A 15,266-nucleotide genomic window follows, 5' to 3' on the forward strand; every position below is an offset into this window, starting at 1 on the left:
ACAGATATTCAGTAAGGTTCTACTGCTTTCTTAAAGCTCCCATATTGTGCAAATGCACTTTTCCGATGTTTTTGAACATAATTATGGGTCTACTGTGTGCCTACAGACTGCCAAAGTATCAAAAAAAGAAAGCTCTCTCCTTTTCTCACTCTCCCCTTTTCTGAAACCCTCCACCTCTCCACCCAATATACTCCAGTCAGAATTCTCCCCGTTTCTGACGTCAAAAACTGGAAAGCCAGAAGCTTCCACTGTGCAGTCCACCCCCCTATTTCTTATTGGTCCACGGCCCGAGATCCTCTCGAAAAATATTCCTTCACCCCCATGTTGTTTGCTTGTTGCTAAGCGACAAGATGCCTGTAGTACGGCAAAACATGATGAATGTTGCATAATCCACTAATTTATCTTAACCACAGCAGCCTCGTTTTTAATAACGCAACGGATAGGAAGCTACTTGTGCTTTTTTCAAACAGTGAAACTGAAATAAATGTTTTTATTGGTATTTTTGCCTGACTGGTGTATAGCTATTAGCTTTGGGACAAGCATTCAGCTTTTGCTCATAAAAACATATTTCTATTCCCCACACCAGTCTGGAAATGCCTCGTTTTTAACAGGACAAAGGATTGGAAGGTATACTGAAGAAGTCTGACTTTGAAGATAATTTTATCACTGATTTTAGTGGTATTGTTAGCAGCTAGCTCCCGAGGTAGCTTCAGGACAAGCATTCAGCTTTTGCTCATAAAAACATATTTCTATTCCCCACACCAGTCTGGAAATGCCTCGTTTTTAATAGGACAAAGGATTGGAAGGTATACTGAAGAAGTCTGACTTTGAAGATCATTTTTTCACTGATTTTAGTGGTATTGTTAGCAGCTAGCTCCCGAGCTAGCTTCACAGTAGCCACCATCTTTAGCAGCATTTTTATTGTGAACATGCCGTTTCCATTAGCGTGTGGCTGTCAGTTCATCTGTATGAACATAGTCTTTCATGTAGACAAGGATAGGTCATGTCAAACTGTTCAAAGTACGTTACTAGCACTAGACTTGGTTCTTCTCATGGGTAGGCTAAACCTAACTGTGCTAACAGGCTATACGTCATCATTGTTTACAAACAGACATAGGGCGAGGCGTATCTGGCTTCGCTTCCGGACAGGGGGCGGGGGGAGCTCAAAGATTGTATATTTACGAGGGGAGCTGCAGCTCTTTTTAAAAAATAGGCCATTGTGAGATTAGCTGAACATCAGCATAGTACAATAAATTATCTGAAAGTTTTTTTCAACAAACAATTGAAGAAAAACGTATTAGGGACCACTAAGACCATATAGTATGGTGTATAATAGAACCGAAAAGTGTATAATATGGGAGCTTTAATGCTTAAAAGCACACCATTACCTTGGCATGAAAATATTTTTTTCTGATTTACTTATATGTATTAGTAGTAGATAAATTCCCATTATGGGAATAAAGATTGTATAGATTATCAGGCAAGTTTGTAAAAAGGTATTTTCAACCTTCAGTGCTCCAGGCCTGTTCTGGGGATTGCACCAGTAATGACACTTTCAGACTTAATTTACTGCCCAAACTAATAACCTGAAATGAAATGAAGAGCGTGATGAGAACCACACACACACACACACTCACGCACACACACGCACACGTACACTCTCTTATACAGTACATGCATGCCCGTACATATGCATATACACACTTTGACAGTGCCGTTCCCCTTCATCAGTTCTAATGCAATGGTATCAGTCATCCTGTCATTTCTCCTTCTCACTCTGTCACTTACACGAACACATACTATTCCCTAGTCATTTTCACAGCTTTGCATACACCATCTCTTTCACACACATCTTTTTTTTCCACCTCAAAAATAGGCTGTCCTTACCTTTCTAACAGACATTTTGACTTCATATTTGTTAACCCACAGGTGTAACTAACTAATAACATTAATGATCGCTCCATTCCATTTCGGCTTGCCAATAAACCATGCCAGTAAATCAGCACTGGCACACCGAAATGGAATGCAGCCAGTGTTAATGTTGTTAGTTTTATCTGTGTTTGACAAGTCCAAATATCTGCTGTAAAAAAGTTAACTATTCCTGTATCTTAGACCATCCTGCTGTCCTTCAAATTCTATCTCAGCTGACCATCCTACCCCCTCAATATGTTGCTCAGACTTTTGTGACACGAGTTATGTTGATCCAGCCTTACATGGTTACAGCGACAGGGGTGAAGCATTTACGTGCATGCCACCAGGGCCCCCTGTGGCTATACTCCAGTACTGAGGCCTCAGTCTCAGCAGCTAATATGCTAATCAGACCCCAGTCCTCGTGTATATGCTAATCTGGTAGTGATGGAGGGGAAGCTGTAATAAGATGGCCTTGGCTGGTCAAAATAAAGGCTACAGCACAGTGGAGCCTAAAAGTGACAAGTTAGTCTTTCATAGGCTTAAGCCAAGAGGGAGAGCACCAAAGTTAAAACCAGTTACTTTAAAAGGTAAATCAGTACTACTGAGTCATTTAGGGAAGCAGCCTTGGTGTCTGAGCAGGTGTCCTACCTACCTACACATGATGGAAAATATCCGCTGTGAAATCACTAATTGGGATGTAGCTAGAAGTGCAGTAATGCAGCTGCCGTACTGTCTGCTGTCCAAATTGAGTCATTGTTTATTTTACCCTGTAAGAGCCTCTTTAGAAAAGTAGGGGATGTTATGGGTGGCTTTTGCTGATGTATTTTGCTGTTGGCCATCAGTGCTGACAATGAATTCCTAAAAATGTCTTGTTTTATACTGGTTATGGGTATTTATCTTGAAACAAATGAAAAACATTTCTAAACCTGAATTTGGCACTGGATTTGTTGTTGACAAAAACATTTTACTGTGCAGCCAATTTAAGCGGCTTACCTCTGACATGTTAGAATGTACATTATGAAGCTAGATAGGGTAGAGAAACAAATATGCATAGAGCGTGATGTTGAGGGGCCAGTAAGCTGTGTTGCTGTATAGGAGCCATTCGGTCCTCTCTGGGGTTCAGCCACATCCCTGTGGAGAGACAGAGTTTCATCCAAAGTCCAGCACATGCTCTGGCCAGCTCCCTCACTGTGTGGGAGGGTTAGCTGTATAATGGCGTACCTGTGTGTGTGTTTAATGCATGTTTGGTCATGGCAGTTTTATTCATCCATTGAGGATTTATTTTGACATTCTGCTAGATCAAAAACATCTACCAGCCAAACACACATATAGTATTGTAGCCAATTCAAAAATAGGTTTAGCCACTCTACTGTATGTCATCAAAGGGTAACATAATCTACACCCATATATGTGCCTTTTACTGGAAGATGTTCAGGAGCAAGAGATTGGCTGAACTTTCTTTGAACCTGATTTGCATAACAGCACACAATTAGACAAGGTCATGTCAATATGCTCACTAATTTGCATGAAAGCACATGAAAGACAAGCCTTGATAATCAAGATGGCAATCCATGAGTGACTGAGTAACTACAATGGTAATCTGACGCACTTTAGAGAGAAACAAGGAAAATGTAAATCTACTTAATGGTAGAGTAGAGTCAGTGATTCAGGAGCTTGTTCTTCAAAATCAGTGAATATCTCCTCATGATCCACTTTCAGTCCGTTCTGTGTGTGCGCTGAAAAAATAAATCAAATTTAAATACACTGCCTAGGCTCTGTAAACTGGTATGTTGCTAGCTACCATTGGCCCCTTTGTTTACATACCAGTTTACAGAGCACAGGCTGTGTATTAACACTGGACTTTTCTTTTCAGCGCACACTCAGTTTGGATATGTAGCAAATCATGAAGAAACTATCTGATTTTGCATCCTCCAGGATCGCTGACTCCACCTTTTAATTGGTTGTATAGTGTTTAAAAGTATTATGTTACACATCTTGGTACTTTTATTGACTGTGCAAATGTGTTTTGTGGGACTGTCTTAGAACGTCTGCCATCAACTTGTGTATGGCCGGGTAAACATTTTATTTGTATATTTGAAGGAAGTCATCGCTTGGGTCAAATATGCTGTCGTTAGCAGATGGCTGTATTTGTGTGTGCGTGCAATGCATCTGTGTGTGTGTGTGTGTGTGTGTGTGTGTGTGTGTGTGTGTGTGTGTGTGTGTGTGTGTGTGTGTGTGTGTGTCACCAGACTTGTACTTTTCCCTAATTTTCTGGCACTTGTCAATACCAACATGATGCAGTCTGCCACAGACTTGACCAAAAACTGCCTCATTATTAACTGTCCATTTTCTCCCCTATCTCTCCAGCACTGCCCAGCTACACTTGTGGTAATCCTGGACAGCTACTCAATGGCAACCAGCAGGGCTCCACGTTCAACATTGGGGACAAAATTCGCTACAGCTGCAGCCAAGGCTACGTGCTGGAGGGTCACACCACCCTGTCCTGCCTCGCCACTTCGGCAGGCACTGCTGCATGGGATTTCCCCCTTCCCTACTGCAGAGGTATGTAGGTGGGGCAGTGAGGTTGGTCTATCATAACACGTCTTTAGTTTTGTCCACAAAAGCTTTACACTCATTTAATTGTCTTATGCTGCCACATTATTATTATGATTATCAATTTAGTTTAATACATATTTTTAATATGACTCATTTAAATGTGGTTTCAGCGATTCTGAAGAATTACTGTCGTCAATAACACTTTTTGTCAAAATCAGTGAATATCTCCTCACATCCGCTACCTGACTTCGCGATACGATATGTATCACGATACACTGGTCGCTATACGATATATCTTGATATATCACGATATATTGCGATATTCTATAAACAAGTTGCCTTGTCAAACATAACAGCACAATATATTGATAATTGCACAGACAAATTAAGTCAAAACTATTTCATTCACAACTTCCTTTACTATTTTCTTCCTTTTTTTTGGTTTTGGCAAATGATCAAACACTGCTGCAGCTGCCATAACATCAAAATAACAAATCCAATTCACTCTTGTACTAACTGTACAGGACACAATGAAAATGAAAACACATCAGTGTGCTTTTGTGACACAGTGAATCTTAAGTATTCTTATAAACAAAACTGATCTAACTTCAATAGTCAGTATCCTAGAGGCTCAGGCCTGACAGCAGACATGGGTTTGAATCTGACCCGTGGTTGTTCTCTGCATTTCATTCCCTCTCTGCCCCATTTCATATCTGTATCGCTGCACTGTCGATAAAGCCTTGAAAAGCAAAAAAAAAAAGGCAAAAAATACTAAATCGATACTGATATCGCAAAGCTAAGTATTGCGATATATCGATATATCGATTTTTTTACACAGCCCTACTAATCTCTATAAACGGGCATGGTGGGCCCCCTTTGTTTTCATACCCATTTACAGAGCCTAGGCTGTGTATTAATACCAGTTTATTTTCAGCGCTTACACAGTACGAACAGGTAGCTCCTCCTCCGGTCCACAGAAACACTCACATTTACACCCGGGTCCACATGACCAGACACAGATTTATGTGGTTATACTGATATCTTATTTATCATGACAGGACCTCATGTGTTAGCTCCCAGTCAGGTGCTTGTGCCAGTTGTCCTCCCTTCACAGTTCGCGAGCTTCCCTGCGGCAGCGACACCTGCCAGTGTGTGTTGTCTGACCCAACATGACACAGTCCTTAAAAATAGTTCACTTTAGGCAAATGTGATGCAATTTGACATAGTAAGGTAGAAATACACCTTGTATTAAAAGTGAATTCTTACTGGAATACATGTACATATAATATAGGTGAGAGTATTTAATATCCATGTACTGTATGTCTGTTTTCTGTGCCTGTGTGTCCATGTGGCCAATGGTTTGTGTCAGTGAGCCTGCTGAGCAGAGCGCTGAGACACTGTGCCATCTGCAGCTAGGCCGGGAGTCAGGAAGCCCACATAGGAGCACACATGGCTGGGGACCACGCGCCAGCACACCCCCCTATCCTACATCCCACCCAATCACATGCGGACACACGCACATGCCACCAAGCCTCTAAAATCTAAAACAAAACATTTGTCCATTTCGTTATCTGTTCATTGCAATTTCTTACATTTTATGTAAGAACTCTGTCATCTCCCTGTCCTCAGTCTTTTGTAGATGATTTACTGACAATGTTTCTGTCCACACTTAAAGTTGTAGTCAGCGATTCCAGAAAATGCTTGTTGACAAAATCCCTCTTTGTCAAACCTGTTAGTATCTCCTGATGATCCACTGCCTGTCCGTACTGTGTGTGCATGCTCTGAAAAATAAATAAATAACTGGTGTTAATACACAGGCTCTGTAAACTGGAATGCAAACAGAGGGTATGTAAACAAAAGGGACCACAGTAGCTAGCAACATGCCAGTTTATAGAGCCTAGGCTGTGTATTATCACTGGACTATTTTTTGTCTCCTCTGACTCAAACTTTAACTCAGCTCTCTCCTCCATGCGCACCCAGGCTCCTTATTAAAAAAGAAAAAATTGCCCAAGCACTACAGGATGTGACCATGCCATCTTTTCAGCATAAATTACACAGCAACAATTTTTAGAAGGTAGCAATTTCCCCTGTGATTAATTATGGTCTCCCTGTGCCACATAAAAGTCAACGTGAACACCTGAGTGCTCCTTCATAATGCATAAATGTATGGTGAATGTCACTGCAATTTTAAAGCTTGCTGGCCATATGTGTAAGTGCAGAACTCACACTGTACTTTGGAAGCTGGGGAGAACATTTTGGCACGGTCACCGTGCCAGCACTGTCGGGCCATATAGATGAGCCAGCCATTGATGGCACAGATAATCTTTTACATTTTCTGTCTCATGCTCATCAATTTGTTCTCTTAAGCTATAATATCTTGAGTATGCTTATAAGTGATTTAACATCACTCTTTTATTCAGTTTCTGACACTGTCATAACCCCAATCTGCTCACGGTCTACACACTCACTCTTTTCTCTACTCCCTTAGAATTATACCTCCCCTTTTTGATGCTGCATATCTTTCCAGAAAAAGGCTTACTAGTGACAAGTTCTAAATGTCACTGCCATCTTACACACACTAACACACACACTTACATACCTTTTTATCTTTAGTGTACATATCTTTTTCTACCTATTACAAAATCACTCTGATTTATAGTCTTTTTTTGTGACATTCAGGTGTCCCATTTATAATCCAAAATACAGTTTTCTAGTCTTCTTTGCTCAGTTCATGTTTGCTGTATATTTACATGAATGTTTTTAAAGCTTGCATGCATTACCCTTGCTTCCCCGCATCTTGGTTACCATGACACTGTATCGAAGCGGCACTATTAAAAACCATGACATCCTAAGTGACAGCCTTAAAATATGTTCTGTTCAACCATGGGAAGCATCCTGACATCTACAATTGACTTAGAATAAAATGTAATAAGTTTCTGCACACCTCACATATGTAGGTGTGTAACAGTGCTTTAGTGTCAATCAGTCCACGGTATTGCCATTTTTAGTTTCCTATTCTCTCTTGCCAGAGGCAGCCACACAATGGAGAGAGCAATGCAGAGAGTCAAGGTGATGGGTAGAGTTTGGAGTCAGAGACTTCCCTTCAAGTGTGAAGAAACCAGCTTGTGTGGAGAATATCAATGCACTTCCTCATCCTTCCTTCTGTTTGCCTTCTATTTCCTGTCACTCCCACTGCAACAATCACCTGTCACCCCCCTCGCCATCTCTCTCTTTTCTCATTGTCCACCCTCCCTCTGCACTTTTCTCTCGCCCATCCCTCGCTTGTCACCTGTCATCCTCTTCATACCCTCCTTCTCGCCCTTCTGTCGTGGTTTCCCTCCCATTTCTAGTTCACACCTCACAAGTTTCCGTTCGTCCGTACACTCCTTTGCCCTCCCTCAAGGGGGTTGCCATGGTGATGGGTAGGATGGATGATCGACAGGGCCCTGTTGCCTCTGAGATTCTTTTTGCCTCTTTAAAACTCCACACACAGCTAGCTGGCCTCTCTCACTAATGATCCCACACCACCCTGACACAGAGACGTACACATAGACATACACAATTGACAGGCAATATTAGTGTACTTGTCATTCAAAATTTATTTTGATGTGCTCTGTATATATATACTGGAGTTATACACACATACACACATTTCAAAGTCTGTATTTTCCTAAAATTCCACACAAGAATTGCACTTGCAGCTCCGATATCGCATGATTCTGTACTGTTCAAAGTTTTAATTAAAATATCAGAAAATGGGCAAGGGGAAGTATCTTGGCAACACATTAAATGCATGTTTTATTATTTAATGGTCTACTGAAAGCAGTCATGAGGAGGGAAGCGATGCTTTGATTAAAGCAAATCTGAATTAATCAGAATTTAATAACTTCCACTCCTATCTTGCATTGGGTTGCATCACACACTTCACCCTGCTCCCTACTGATTGTAAAAACACTGTAGGGCATTTTCAAATCCTACCACTATCACTCTGGCCTATGGCGGAAATTGCAGACAGCGAAACAATATGGTGTAACTCATGCACATTTTCAAGCCCCTACATTTGAAAATATGCACCTAAGACTCATGGCAAAAAAGATAATTTGCCACCGTAGACAATAAACAAATCTGAAAAAGCACACAAGGTTCTCTGCAAAACTTCCTCCCCACTTATGTGGCATAGTTTGGAAGACTTTTCTTGCTGAATCATTACATATGCATCTTAATAGTCATCAGATGTGTTCTCAAAGTGGTTTTGCTGTTTGATAATAATTATTGAGTTGAATCAGTGTTAAGTTTCCTCCTTGACATTTAATGCGTTTAGTTACTGCCTGCGTTCCACATACTGCCGATGTTCTATTTCTTTCAATAGAGAGAGGTCTAGCTCTTCGAAGACAGTTTGAGATTGTCTGTGATTTGATTATCTTTGTTTTTTGTTTGTTTTAATTTTATCCCCCCCCCCCCCCCCCCCCCGTACTCCTTTCAGCGGACGATGGGTGTGGCGGGACACTGCGGGGCCAGAGCGGAGTTATCACCACTCCCAATTACCCAGCCGAGTACAACAACAACGCAGACTGCACCTGGACCGTGCTGGCCGAGCCGGGAGACACCATTGCCCTGGTCTTCTCTGACTTTCAGCTGGAGGACGACTATGACCTGCTGGAGGTCAGCGGCACCGACGGATCTTCACAGTGGTGAGTAGCCCAGCCAGCCTTCAGCATTTTGTCTGGAGAGCGAGCTCAGTGAGGGACAGAAGGGGATGGGGGGGGAGACAATTATATATGGTGGTTGTTTGTCGGAAATGCACCTGTTGGAAGAAGAACAAGAAGTATATAATAAATAACTAAATACATCTTCTTCTCTTTATCTGACTTGAGGCAGTGGTGGATGATCCCATCTCAAGTAGCTAGCTTCTTGTCCTTGAAGGCTACTGTAGTTTCTGTAATTATTTGAAAGGTTGCATTCTAGAATCTCTCCACAAGATGCCACTAAATATTCCTATATTACACTGCACACTTTATAAGTGTAATTTGACCACTCAATCGTTACACTCTCAATTATTCTCTGAATTAACGTTACTCAGTCCCACATAAACAGCCATGCTCAGCTCTAATGATGAAGCGGTAGGATATCCTGGTGTCAGTATGGGTCTCTCACCATCTGTGGCAGTTCCTCCTCTCTCTGACAGCTCTCTCAGCTCAGGAAGTAATTAGTGAGCCCTATTACCAGCGCCAGCCGTATAGTGTTGTTGCACCCACACACAGTATGGGCACAAATGGACATGTGCACATAAGTCTTCACACTTTCAGCAAGACTTCCATATATTTGTGCTGGCACTCAGAGAACTCGTACAAACAGATGTACCACACTCTCTCTGCCACTTCTGTTCTTCCCTCACTCACACAGCTAAAATTAGCTTGAAAAATATACATGATTTAAATACAGGTGAAGAGATGCACCTGTTATCCGCCTGGATAATCCACTCCGCTTTCTTTGTCTTAAATTAAGTACAAACATTCAGGTTTAGTTCCAAGATCCTCTAGGAGACAAGCAGCTCTGGTAAACAAGAGAAGACAGAAGAGACTTTGAAGTTACAGCCACAGGCAGTTGGCAGGAAGGGACACCGGGTAGCACTGGCTGAGCTATTAAACACTTGGAACACACACACACACACACACACACACACACACACACACACACACACACACACACACACACACACACACACACACACACAAACACAGGGACAGTGGACTGTTGATAGAAGGAACAGGTTCATAAAGAATATAAGAGAAATCATCTTAGAATGAGTTAGCCCCTGGAAACGCGTGTCAAATTCACTTATTCACTCAGTAGTTAGGCAAAAAACACTTCCCGAAAAAGAACTTGATTGACTCTGAGCAGTATACAAACTGAAAATGGTGCCTTGTAGCCTGATATTAAAGTCTCTTTGAATCTGTGCTTGGCCAACTGAGAGTTGAGCGCTTCCCAGTCTCCCACAGACAGCAGCCTGACTACAGTTATTTTGCACATGTTACGACGTCGTCAACTCGTTTTACCAGATTTGGATTTTATCTTAGTTGTGTGGTGCCCTCAAATCTCCTTTGAGTACGTCATCTTTGTGGCGACCTATGGTGGTGCACCTGCGGCATGGCTGCTCTGTCTTAAGGATTAAGGAGTAAGGAATAATGCGACCAGAAAAGATGGTGGTTGGCAAGCTGAAGCTATGCATCGTGCAAGTCACAGTTGACAATGCACATTGCAAGGAAAAGGCAGCACAGGAGACAGAGGACACGGTGCAGACATGCAAGTTTGTCTATTGTTTCATTTTCCCCCTAATCATCCTGGCTTGGGTTTTACCCCCAGTATTCACTTCAGAAGTTTTTTATTTTTTTATACAATAATTGACATGCCTACTGTATGTCCAAAACAATACATTTATCTTTGAGGTGTCTTGAAATTTGAGAGTTGGCAGGGGAAAGTAAGGAGGACAGACAAAGGGGGTGCTAGGGTCAAACAGTAAGTATTACCAGACATCAGAGGAGAGAGGTGGAGGTAGGGCAAGGAACTTTTTTGGAAGGGGGGGTGGATGTGGAAGTGAGGAACAAGATAGATGGGTTTAGAGGGATTACGACTTTCCAGCTGGTGGCCAATTACAGAGGTCAAACAGAGCACCATGATGGTGCTGACTTAAAGCACACATCCTCAGTGATAATGCTTGATGATTGTGCTGTCACTTTCTTTCACACAACATTGGATAACTGGACTGGTCTGTAATTCAATCACTCTTGTTTGTACAGGGTTAAAAAATGCTGCTTCAGGTCTTCTATACATGACTTTCTGACCAAGAAGGCATATTGCTTATTCTTGGTTCTCTTTTCAAATCCTTATTTATTGCTTCTATGGGCCATATCTCTTATGTGAAGTTAGAAGACACAATGTGATATATCATTTTTGCTTGACCAAATGGGAGGAATGGGTTAGTGTTTGTGTGATTTTATGATGTCATAAAATCCAGCCCACTGGCTACCTAATTCCGACTGTCGGGAGTTTTAGGAGCAGTATCGATTAATACCTGACAGACAGGTTGAGTGTTCCAATAGGCGAAGAGAGGCCAGGGAGCAGGGTCAAAACCCTGCTTCCCGATCGATCCACAACAGCTCAAACGAAAGCAGGTCAAGTTTGCCTGCTCCCTGTTCTCTTATATGTGTATGTCTGTGTGTGCATCTTGAGAGAAAGGGAATGAACTAGAACAAACACCATCAATCACCATCAAAAACATCACCCGTCTGCATATGTGATTCCAATCTTGCTCACTTACATTCTTGCTTACGGAACAGTTCAGTGCTTTGATTGGCGGCCCTGCAGAGTTAGCATTCTGAAGAGGCAGCAGGAGAGGACAGCCTTGAAGACTGACTTCAGGAGCTGAAATGTGCGTGTGGATTGAATGTGGCAGTGGGAAGGGCTGGTTAAAACGGCATCTGAAATTTCCACCTCCACTCTGCATAACTCTGACAGGACTTCTTCAGTGCTGCTGGCCCAGGGGAACACATTACTCTGCCATTACACTGTTTGCATCCACATTGATTTTCTTCCCCATCACCATCCACTTTGAGGCAATGTAAATAACGCCTGACTCTCACCAATTGCCAGATGCTCATTCGCCCGCTTGCTACTAAGTGGAACTCACAGCTATTCGACTGGTAATTTTCTTTTGCGCTCAATTGTTTTGCAAAGCACCATGATACATATTCATCCACCAGTAGTTCTCCCTTGAGCAACTCTCACAGCCCCATGGATACTGTAAATAATATAACATATATGGATATAGAGTGGGATACTGGCATTACTCCCTTGGTTCTACAAAAAAATGGCCTTCTGTAAAAAATAAAAAATTGCTGTAGCCTATCACACTTCAGTGATCGCACCATTTTTCAGAAAGTGTTCACAAACAAAGCCTATGTCTTTGTTTTCTGTTCTGGTAACTTTTGTGAACTCTATTTCCCATTAGTGTTATTTTTTATTTCTTCTTTTTTAATGCATCCATTGCTGACAACTCAAAGCTCCCTAGATAAATGAAACCTATTTCTTCCTGTTAGGAGATCTGAGAGCCCAATGAGTTTTGATCCCTCTAGGTAGCCTCCCATCTTTTCCTTTCTCCTCTTCCTTTTAACCTTATACCCTAAGGACTTAAGACACTGACATTTAGCTGGCATATGGATTATTCCTGCAGTGCTGATATGTGTCATCTTGTCCCAACCCGTTGAAGGAGCACACTGTGTGTGTGTGTGTGTGTGTGTGTGTGTGTGTGTGTGTGTGTGTGAGTGTGTGTTTGTGTGAGAGAGTGATGTGTGTGTATGAGTCAGTATGTGAGAGACTGAAAGAGATAAAGAATTGTTGGAAGAGAGTGCAGAACACTGGATATATATTGATTGGCTGTTAGGTTGACTCACCTGAGAGTGAGTGAATGGCCTTCGGAACAGAATTTTCAATCCATGGGCTGTTTTCTCTGGTTTCCGATGGGAGTTGGAGCAATATGAGTGTGTTCCATTTTTGTGGATATAAATGCCTCAGCTTTTGTTTTTGTGTTTTCAAAGAGAAAGTTTTTTCATGTTGGGACTCTTGAGATTTAAGTTTCCTGCAGCTCAGATTCGGTTATAAGTTACCTTAGATGATCCAGTGCATAAATATTTGTGAGCATTGCTGTGTACATGTCAAATGAGATATTACACTTGTATGTCAACTCCTAATTCACCATCAGGGGTACCAATGGTACAACTATCTATCTTGTGAAGCTATTTGCTGCTAGATGTACTCTCCTTATAGTTATTTTCTGTAATAATTGTCACACAGGGAGAGTGTGTATGAATATCGGCAGCGTATGCAGGGATACTTTGCATGGTTGTGTTTCATCTCAAAATCAACACACATTTTTTAAATTTGATGAAACTGGAAATGTGGTTGCCATTTTTTGTCAGTGTATATAAAAAAATAAAGCTTAAGATCAAAATCTTAATCTTTATTATATATAACAGTAGCTAGGCTGCCAATGGCAGCCTAGCTACTGTTACTGTCTAGCCCTGTCATCACTAGTCTGGTCACGTTTAAGATGCTCTGACTCGGGTGTTCCTCTCTCTCTCGTCCGCGCCCTTTCTATGTGATTGTCATAAAGCATCTTAGTGGATAGTTTGGTCTGATTGTCTAATGAAAGTCTATGGTCTTTTATTGAACATTCTATAGTAATTTACTGTAAAGGGTGCCATCATCATGAAACCCACATAAAAGTCATCCAAAATAAAAGTAAACTAAGTATAATGAAGAGGTTGCTTTGTATGGGCAGAGATTTGTGTCAGTAGAACTTGAATTCGAATTGATAGAACTTGAATTCGAATTGATCGACTTGAATAGGAATTGATCAACCTGCATTTGAATTATTGATACTTGAATTCGAATTTATGCACTTGAATATGAATTATCCATTTGAATTTGAATTAATTGTACTTGAATCTGAATTTTATTTACTTGAATCTGAAACAGTTAATATTCCAAATGACTTTCAAATAAAAATTCAAAATTCAAGTTTTCAAATTCAAGTAGAAAAAATTCAAGTAGAAAAAATTCAAGTAGAAAAAATTCAGATTCAAGTAGAGATGTGCACATCCGGTTTCTTTGAGGAAGAGCAATCGAGTGCAGATCTCTGATCCTAGGCTACAGCGTCTGGCCGGTGACCGTTATTTAACGTTCTGGAAATATAAAGTCATACATTAATTTGTTTAATCATCGTCTGTATTTTTGACCTCTTGTTTTATAATCGAAGTATCTTTTAGAACACTAATCACGTTTGAGTAATGAAACTGAAAGTAGTTATAATATCGCCAATATGCTATATCAATGAAAACAGACGGTCAAACAGCGTCCAAATGAGCTAAAATCCTAAATCCAATAAACAGTAACATGGCAAACTTATTTTTAGGCAAGCTCTAATTGATTATTTATTCATTTTTTCAAACGTTTACATGTTTAGAGGCGGAGGATTCCTCCCTCTGTCCGGCTTATCAGACAGCACTCAGCTGTCTGTCAGTTGAACTGGACAAGCAAACGTAAAATCATCAGGAAATGATAAAAACATCCCGATGGAGATTTCTATGCAGTGATTTTTTGATTTTACAGGGTCACGTTGTGGCAGTGACACTCTTTCATCAGTCGGAGCTGCAGCGTAAAGTGAAAACAAACTCAGAGTAGGCCTATATATATAGTCATACTATAGTCAAAGGCGAACATATATGGGCCCTTTACTTGATGCATGCGCGCTCACCGGCCGGCGGGGACACAATTCTTATCAGCGGTAACTTGGCACGATACCGGCACACACCTTGGAGGAGCAGATGCGCAGGTGAACATTGCATCCTGTCAGCGCGTCTCTCTCTCTCTCTCTCTCTCTCTCTCTCTCTCTCTCTCTCTCTCTCTCTCTCTCTCTCTCTCTCCTGTGGTAGGGCGCTTAGCAGACGGAGCGAACGTATAGTGACTATGTTGAAGTTATCTACTGCTTTGTGCCATTACCCTGGATTTTTAATGATAACCTAATGCTCATTAGTGCGCGCCTCTCAGCACTCTGACTCTACCGAAGTGCGCATGGGAAGGCGGGGCACAAACGTAATCTTGTCCTGGGCACGGGGAAGAAATGCGACGGGCATAGGCCTATACTGTAGCCTATACAGTATAGCCTATAAACTGTATATATATATTATAGTGTATATTTATGATCTGTCAAGTTGATGTGAGGGAGCAGGAGATGGGAAAGA

The 15,266-nt window shown here is 41.4% G+C and overlaps 1 protein-coding gene across 1 annotated transcript in view; it reads left to right on the forward strand.

The window, feature by feature from the left end:
• csmd2 (CUB and Sushi multiple domains 2) overlaps window positions 1-15,266 on the forward strand; it is a gene marked incomplete at both ends in the record, with an annotated part of 232,602 nt that overhangs the window by 64,657 nt on the left and 152,679 nt on the right. The window contains 2 exons of the mRNA XM_080045422.1: window positions 4,279-4,473; window positions 8,951-9,158. Of these exons, the coding sequence (XP_079901548.1) occupies window positions 4,279-4,473; window positions 8,951-9,158 (403 nt within the window). The remainder of the gene's footprint in view (window positions 1-4,278; window positions 4,474-8,950; window positions 9,159-15,266) is intronic.

The sequence above is a fragment of the Ammodytes marinus genome, assembly GCF_949987685.1.
Source record: "Ammodytes marinus genome assembly, chromosome: 17".
In the NCBI taxonomy this organism is placed as follows: Eukaryota; Metazoa; Chordata; class Actinopteri; order Uranoscopiformes; family Ammodytidae; genus Ammodytes; species Ammodytes marinus.